This window comes from Somniosus microcephalus, chromosome 3 (genome assembly GCF_052327205.1).
Source record: "Somniosus microcephalus isolate GS21.2 chromosome 3, FLI_Smic_1.0, whole genome shotgun sequence".
NCBI classification, from domain to species: domain Eukaryota; kingdom Metazoa; phylum Chordata; class Chondrichthyes; order Squaliformes; family Somniosidae; genus Somniosus; species Somniosus microcephalus.
This window is the reverse complement of record NC_140989.1, coordinates 150,914,989-150,924,130: the sequence shown is the minus strand read 5'-3', so window position 1 is coordinate 150,924,130 and position 9,142 is coordinate 150,914,989. Positions and strand designations below refer to the sequence as shown.

Sequence of the window (9,142 nt, the reverse complement as noted above, 5' to 3'; positions counted from 1 at the left end):
ACTGATCTCGACCGATCTCACTCCGGTGTGTTAGCTGTCTGGAAATGCCCGGCCTAGCTGTGACAGTGCCGCAGTTCGGACGCCTTGTCTGTTTTCGATGCGAAGTTATTCATTTAAGGTCCTATGGGCTGATGTTTTGATCGCTTTTTTAAAAAAAACACTAAATCGAACTGGTATCTCGCACAGTGGTTAATATAAGAGCGCAGTTCAAGTAAGATGTAAACACCTTGCAGGCTAAATTAGAATAACTTGTCAAATCTCGTTAAAACCAAAGCAAGACTGGAACATTGTGTATGTGATGTATTTTAGTGCTTGAGTTATAACAGCGGATGTCCTAAAGTAGCGAATGAAAGCATAGTGCATGGTACTTTAGCGGGTTAATTAAGTAGCAATGCTGATATAATCCACGTAATAAAACAGTTGTAATTAAGTATAGAGTTCGAACCAAATTAATATTTCTTTCCTCCACTGATTTAAAAATATAAAATATAACCTTAACACTGAATGAGTAATGGAACGTATAATGGGATTTAGGAACTCCGTGTAGCCATTGCAATTTACTAGAGGTGTTGGACCGTTGCGACAGACTAATCAGTTTCTGTTACATTTAGTTGATTCTGTATTTTCATGATGCGGCCGGAAAGTTTCCTATCGCCAGAAAATGCCTTTGTTTAATTTTGAAAGTGAAATGGTTGGATCTGATCTGTTGTATGTAGATTACATTTGGACAGCAGTGTGATTTCTTTGTTAATTGGAGTTCTTCTTTCTTTGTGTCGCTCACATCTCGGCAAATAGGAGCTCTTTTTCCGACCTTTTTTTTTACCTTCCATATTTGCTTTCGGTTTCACCGCTATCTAATTACGGTTGTCTTATCTATTCTAAAATGATGCTCGAGACATTGTTCGAAGATAACCCAACCTTCAATCCCCGGTGCGCCACTTATTAAAAACAATGCACTCCGCATCATTTCCCGATTAATCAAAACATGAATGTCTTGAAAATGTGTTATCTCCAATTATCTATGCATCCATCCAAACTCTCTTGTTTTTATCTATTATTTTTCCTATATATCTCGATCTACGTGTCTATCCAGCGGTATATATCTTTATCTGTCTTTCATTTATCCATTTATAGATCTGTCAAATGGATAACTCGTTTATTTTGTCCATTCTATTCGATCACAATAACACTCAGAAATGAGAATCTATTAATTTGTTAAATCCAATTAAGCGATGCGTCCTCTATTAATTATGCCAATTTATCGATGCCAACGAAAATACATTCATTTTTACTGAACAGTAAGCAGGAACCCAAATAGTTTTTTTGGAAGGAAAATAACGATTGAGTTTTCCTTTTATAAACAAGCAGGTTATTTAGGTAACAAGACGCAAAAACCCCAAATGTTAAAAATTGGCCACCATCAATTTGAAATAATCGTGTTTTATTTTAAGACACGAACATATTTATTGATTGCCCGTTTTCTGCTTTATTGCAATTGATTTCCAACTTAGTCGCAATCCCCAATAAGGCAAACAAAAAACACAGGAAAAAAAAGCAAATAGCATTTTCAGTTTCAACCCCAATTTAATCATTACAGGCCCTATCATCTTGCTTTCGAATCGTAACCCAAGTACGGTATAGCACTGGCTCCGAGTAACAGTTCGTCCGTTCAGGTGAGACATCGACAATGGTGAGAAAGGCGCTCCACTTAGGATGGCATTATCTGACATCTGCTGGTATAATTCTTACATTTCTTTCTAAACCTTAAATGTATGCACATCCTTGCAGATAACATACCTGGTGCCTCTCGGTCCAGCCGCGACGATAGTCCAGCTCCTCAAGCTGCTCTCTGTCTGTGAAGAAGTCGAGGCATTGCAGCATTATTTGAGCTCAACTCAGGCAGTGTTGACTTTAGCACAAAGCAAAGATTTCACTGCCCGGCTAGGTCCAAAATGATGATTTTACCGAGATATTGATCGGTGTCAAAAAATTCCTTTAAGCACAATGCACGAGAAAAAATTAGGAGAATAACAGAAACCTGTGGAAATTGACTGAAGTGTGAGGTGCAATTGAACATTTACCCGCTTGGAATTTGACTCCGGATTTTCTTGTTTACTTGACCCGGTTTATTCACCGATCACATGCAATATTTTATTAATAAAAATCAGCATATAGGATGGTGTTTGAAATGAGAGTGGATTAAACAAAAACGAAAAAGCCTACAAAGCTTTAATATCGGAACTGGCGGTATAATAAAATGGCAGCGCAAGATTCCCGTGAATGAGTGTGGATTTATATATGTGTGTGTGTATATTGTACGTATATATGTGTGTGTATATGTGTACGTATATATGTGTGTGTGTACATATGTGTATCTATATGTGTGTATATGTGCTTATATATTTGCATTTATATATGTATGCGTGTATGTATATATGTGTGTATGTGTGTGTGAATATATATATATTTATATAATAAATTGATCTTACAGCCATCAAACTGACCTGCTGTGTACTTATATTGTGCAGCGAGAGTTTGATGCAGTGCGACAACTTATCTTGCCGGATCAGTGAAGTGAGAGACACTTTTAAGTAGTTTAAAAACGACCCCCCGACAATGGTCCTGTGATATGGAACATGTAGGTTAGAGCATCGCATTCACACGTCTTTGTCGCCAATGCTGGCTCATTTCTCGCCGTATTCTGTCTCGCTCCGGGAGGCTTTTATGTGATAATGAAACAAATTTCATGGTTGGTTCGCGACGTGTGTGTCCTTGGAGCGAGATACAAGTTGTTCCTGGGTGATTGCAGTTGCAACGGTGTGTTGGAACAATGTGGAATTAGAAGGGGATTTAATGTTGTTATTTTGGTCGAACACTACTCCATACACTTCACTGACGCGTGGGAAACATCCGGGATTGGGAAATGACAGCAATTTAACCCAAGATATTTCTTTTAAAAAAATGACTAAATCCCCCCTGTTTATTCTTGCTCATTTCACCTTGTTCTCAGTTCCAACGCTTCTATACCCCAGATTTTGAAACCAATTCCTTCGAAGTATTGACATGCAGTGATTTTACACGTTTCTCTATGTTTGCCTTTCTGATATAAAATTCATACCCATCTGTGTCACCTATAACGTGAGCTAAAATATATAAAAATGATCATGGCTACAGGATATCAGAAAGGCGTTTAAATTCAGCACAATGTCTACCAAAATGGCCCACAGCCAATCCGATCTCCCGGTTATCACAAGTTAAAACTAACGTTGTTAATCCACTGGCGAAATCTCGTTATCCGTGGCGTCGGGGAAAACAAGGCTGGTTGAAACGAGAGTTGCAGTGCGTTGTGCGGCATGATTTCAACTCTTGCACGATTCATGTCGTTACAGAATTGTTCCTTGCGGTCCCCCTTTTTTGGTTAATTTGCTTGGGAGAAGATGGATATAGTGAATGCAGTAAACATGTGCAATTATGCAAACGCGGCATTGCACGGTTTGCTGTATATCGGCTGTGGACACCGTCTTTGCACTCACTAATATTTGGGCTAGGATTACAAGGCGCCAGTGAAATTGAGTTCCTTCGTTAAAGCAGAAATGTTTAATCTGCTTAAAGCAGTGTTTTATTTTTCAATCGGTCTGCAAGAATTAAAGTGCCTTCTTTCTCTGACCTAAAGTTAAAAAATATATTTGATGTTTGTATATATTCACTGTTGCACTGCTTTGAGTATGGCATCGAGTTGTTAAATATATCGTAAATAAAAAATTAATCTATTTTAAACAGTGATATTTTTAAAATCCTGGCGACCTTATGCATTCTTTGTATGGTACCTATAAGTATGGCAGTTCGATACTCGTTCGCACACCAGGTTTGCAATTCAAATCCTCATTTTGAAATTGTTTTTACAAATGCAGATTTGTGGCTCGTGTTTTGACTTTCTGTGGTATTAACACGTTAGCCTAGATAAGCACGGAACAAGATGAGAGCTAATGGACCCATTATCTTACTCAACAATGATGCCGGTCAGGAGATTGAACGAAACAGATAAGAGAGCTGACCGTCCCCAGCAGGAAGCTAATACCAACCCCAGAATTCTATGTACCAGGGGCAACATCATTTTCAGCATAGTCCGATTTAAACTGACGGACCTGGGTTTCCATGGTGCTGAATTCAACTCCCGTAATATAAAGCATTTGCGGCTTTATATTAAGCTTTGTAAAAGGGGAAACATGGCAATTTCAATCATGCAAATAAACGCCACACCTGCACGGTCAGTGAAAAGAATACAGCTATAAGTTATTGAAACACAAAAACAGGTTGTGCTATCTAGTTGGCTGTGACAGTTGGTTAAACAGGAAACTTAGGAAACTTGCCAAATCAATCCGACATATTTCGTAATTAAATTAAATGAAAAGTCAGGGTGTATAATACTGAAATTATAATCGGATTTAGAGATTCAATATCATTCCATTAACGCCTTTCAATTGTGGCTACTCTTTAGAACATATGAATTGCGGTTAAGTGGCCTTACTTAATGAAACAATTAAATCGGCCTGATCTCGTTTAACTGTTGTACAGCAGTCAATCAGACGCGCCGCTCTCCGTGAAAATAACCCGGTATGACTGAAATGTCACCGGATCAGATATGGTACACGCGCATAAGGAAAATATAAATTAAAGTTTTATAGACCGGAATAAACACCAGAGAGAATCGATGTTTCAAAAATGTGCATTTATAGCGCTCGCTCGCCCTTCACATTCCCTTCCGTGCAAACATGAAGATATTAGTCGATGTGCTGTTTTATTTGCGTAGCTTTTTGGAAGAGCAAATGTTAAACCATACTAATATAAATTTAGATGTAGACTATTAGGGAGCCGAACAGCAAAAGGAGGCATCAGTCAACACTGACGCCCGTCTATATTGGTGCAAGTTAAACATTCCTTTTAAATACCTCTTCACTGAAGGAGCAGTAATGCTTTTCATAGATAGGGAAACCCACACCATTTTTTTCAAACGGAACCAGAGACAAGACAGGGGCAGACTGGCCAGCCCTTTACCTGGCGCCACACTACACGGCTGCAACAGCACCATGACTGAGAAAATACTAATCGGCACGGCTACCCCTCAGCAACGCTAATTCCAAAAGGCACACCAAAAAAGCTCTTACCTGTGTAGCAACACAAGCCTTATTAAATCAAAAGTTCCCGGCGCTCAGCCTACTGAGGTGTTTTCGTCCATTTAGCACAAGGATGCAGGATTCGACCATTCATTTTGGAAAGTGAAATAGTACCTATTTGGGGGAATAGACATCGGCTCGTTCCTACCGTGCCATAATATTATTTGGAAAAAGTATCGAGTGCATTTTAACATCGGGCTTGAGTGAGGGAAATAAATTGTCTTGTGAGCGCCGAATTAATCAGCATCTTAAAACATCAGGTAAACGTTGGAGCAACTGCACTGCGCTGTTCTGTTGGTAAGGATATCGCCTTTTGAAATGACTTCAAACGTTTAATAAGGATAGAATCGGACAGGACCAACAGTCTGCTTGCAGCTCTTAAACAAGAATCGAAGGTCGTTTAACCGGATCAAAATATGTTCGTTTATTATTTTTTTTGTTGGTTTTATTACATTTGTCTTTATAAAATGTTAACATTTCAACGCAAAACGATCTCAGTTTCTTACATCGGGAAACAAAAAAAAGAGTCCTCCACACTAAAATCTACAGCTTAACAATAAATTAAATCACTTTCAGTTCGTGTAGCAAGTGGGAATATGGAGTCGCCGGCTCCCCGGGTTACCAAGAGCTCGGGACAGGATTTATGGAATTACCGAAAGTGCAACAATTTGTGAACAATTAACCTTTCGCTCAAGGGAGCTAACAGGCAGCATCCCTCCCGACAGCGAGTAGTGTAACCACTGCAATTGACAGAATTAGTTGTGAACATCTAACACTTAACACTTTTTTTAATATAGATTCTGAAAATTCGGCAGTCCACTACCGGAACAGACGTTTACAAGTCATAAATAAAGCATACACAAACCATAAATTACTCGTAGATTTTTTTTTGTTAAATGGTAGCAACATTCCTTCGAGGGATTTTTTGTCGAAAAGGAAACGAACGCTCCTTTTGGTCCTTTGTGGAAAGCTACAGGGAGTATTTTAACTGTACACAGAAATATACTGGAGACGTTGCCTTTTTCTTCCCCCCCCCCCCACTTCTGTATTTTAAAAAACATTTAAAACGGTGCTCCCCGCACAATACAGTCTAACTCGCCAAAAAAATAATCGCTAAACAGCTTGACATCTAACAGTTTCAAAACATCAAAAAATATTTTCGAATTCCTGGGCACAAACAACGATTTTTTGTTTAATTATTATTATTACAAATGTACACAGCTGGCAAAGTCCATTTGTGCGTGGAAAGGTTTTAAGACGAGTTCATAATAGGTCTAGAATACACACCTTGATAGTAAGACGTGTCGCTCGCGATTGGCGAAGATTCCAAGACGGTTTTGGAGCTCATGGGGAGGTTGGCGGACATTGGGGAACTATAGTTAGAGTAATGCATCACCTGTTCGTAAGCCTTTAAGTCCATTTTGTGGTGCTGTTGTTCGGAAGACATTAAGTTGTTGATTGAGAACGGGTGGTTGAATGAATAGTGGTGATCTGGTTTAAGGTGAGCCTGGGCTTCCGATGGGATGTGAGACAGGACCGAGTGGTGCTGGTGCATCAAGTGTTGCTGGGCTTGCGAGACCGCGTTGCCGGCGTGGCTGTGCTCCGGGCTGAGGGCCGAGGTCGACTTCATGTCCGCCATGGACCTCTTCTGCTCGGTTCCCGGAGAGCCGCTGGAATGGGGGGACTCGTTGCCGGTGCTGCTCTCCGAGCTGCTGCCGCTGCCGGTCGAGCCCGTCTCCGACGCTTTTCTGTTGGGGTCCTGCGAGTTTTTGATGGCTTGTTTCTTCTCGCACTTGAAGCGCTTCTGCCTCCGGAGGTAGCAGCCGTTCTCGAACATGTTGCCCGAGTCGGGATGCAGGGTCCAGAAGGAACCTTTTCCTGGTTTGTCTGGCGATCTGGGAACCTTGAGGAAGCAATCGTTGAAAGACAGGGAATGGCGGATGGAGTTCTGCCAGCGTTGCTGGTTCTGGCGATAGAAGGGGAAGAGGTCCATTATCCACTGGTAGATTTCACTGAGGGTCAGCATCTTACTGGGAGATTGCTGGATAGCCATGGTGATGAGCGAGATGTAAGAGTAAGGGGGCTTTGCGTGGGTGTAACTGCGGCGGTAGGTCTTGGGGTCCCGCGATCTGTTGAGGTTGGATTGGCCGTACATCGGGCTCATGCTCATATTGGTATAGGAAGTCAGGGCGTTCATGGAACTGGCCTGAGCGCTCATCGGACTCATGCTGGGGCTGAGGGCAGTGCCCATGCCCGTCATCCCAGCTCCCATGCCATTCATTGCCCCCGCTCCAGGAGACATGCCAGTCATCGCCGGGCTCATGCCGGTGCCCACATAAGACATGTTCATGGAGCCCGCTGTCATGTTGGCTGTTGTACCCATTGCCGACATACTCATGTAGGTGTTCATACCGTTCATTCCAATCCCCGCGTTCATGTTGTTCACTGTTGGATAGCCCTTGAAAGGAAAAATAAAACACAGTCATTATTAAGAAACTGCCTAATGCGTTAAACACCCGGGTCGAGTTTTCAGTATTTCATTACTAGTGTTAATCCAGTCATGATACTGCACGCAATTATCAATTAAAATATTGACAATGTTTACAATTAACAAAGTTCGACCTTTGTTGGGTTTGTTTATTTATTCTTGATAATAAAACTCCACCCTTTGTGTTAATAATCTGATTAATGAAGCAACCATGCACTAGGTACCTAACGACAAGTCTGCCTGTTTTTATCACTCGTGTTGCCGATTTAAGTTATTATTTCTGCCTGGGACTCAACGAACTTCCCAATAATCAAAATATTTTTTTTCCGAAAAAGAAAACCGTAGATATAATGGGGAATCAATTTAACATAAACGAGTTCAGCAGAAATTATACATCACAAAGCAGCCCATAGACAGATAAAAACAAAATCCCAATAGTGGACGTGTTGTTAATAAACTTTCAATAAATCCGGGTATAGTCAAGTTAAAACTCAGCATTTGACTTTCCGTAATTAATGCTGAATTTAATCATCGGCCAAAACAAAGTGAAATAAGTTATGTCTCCAGCGCTTTAGAAGTGTTCAAATGTACAACTAAACTTTATTTTAGCCCAATAGAACTTTGTTTAAAGACTGTTGCGTGCAAACCGAGGAGGAATTGGAGGCGCCGCAAGTCAATATTTGATCACAAAGTTAATATTATCTTAAGGCTAATATTATCTTGTACATAAAGAGGTTTGCTTTTTTTTGCCGAAACCTACCTCGGGCTCTCCATAGTAGGAGCTCCAGTCCGTGTGCTCGTGTCCTTCCATTTTCACTGCGCCCAGCATGCTGGAGGTAGAGTGCATTATAGGGCTCGGGAGGGAGAGAGAGAGAGAAAAAAGTTCCTGCTTAAGAAGATCGTGGGCGATGGATCTCCCCCGTGTCGGATTGCGGAATAGGTTATTTGGGAAGTGCTGGGTCCTGTAGATTGGTTGTAAACTGCCGCTAGAAGCGGTCGGGAGCAGCCTGATGATGACAGCGGCTTGAAGTGACGTGGGTGGCTGGCGGTGGACGGTGATATAGCTGTGTGCGCGCCACACCAACCTCCAATCCCAATTTCCTTGCAGCCTATTTGAATAATCATCTCACACCTAGGCGTGAGAGCGTTCGGTTTTGCCCCCCTATTGTGCACCTGCCACCAGCATCAAAAGGGAACGTTTGAATAGATTAATTAAACCTTAATCTGGTTTGTTCCATTAATAGAAGAAGGAAACAAGCTATTTCGAATTTACTTCTTTAAAAATAATCAGTTTTTTTTACTGAACTATTATAATTGGCCATAGGGTGCAGCAAGGTGTGGGTTATTGTTTTCTAATTGTTATTTTGTTAATGAAAAGAGCAAGTTAAGTTGTTTTGAACGGAGTTTGAGGTCTATCGTGTTTATTTTTTCCGAGCTGTTTGGTTGTGTATCTGCGATCGGAGCTTAACGAAAACTTAAC

The 9,142-nt window shown here is 41.0% G+C and overlaps 1 protein-coding gene across 1 annotated transcript; it reads right to left on the bottom strand.

Annotated features, from left to right (window-relative positions):
* Positions 1-5,583: 5,583 nt before the first annotated feature.
* foxa2 (forkhead box A2) lies at positions 5,584-8,700 on the bottom strand. The gene is made up of 2 exons (XM_085981760.1): positions 8,423-8,700; positions 5,584-7,632 (listed from the first exon to the last, which is right to left on the bottom strand). The coding sequence occupies exons 1-2, from the start codon at positions 8,507-8,509 to the stop codon at positions 6,427-6,429; spliced, it is 1,293 nt and encodes a 430-aa protein (XP_085837886.1). The 5' UTR covers positions 8,510-8,700; the 3' UTR covers positions 5,584-6,426.
* Positions 8,701-9,142: the final 442 nt, after the last annotated feature.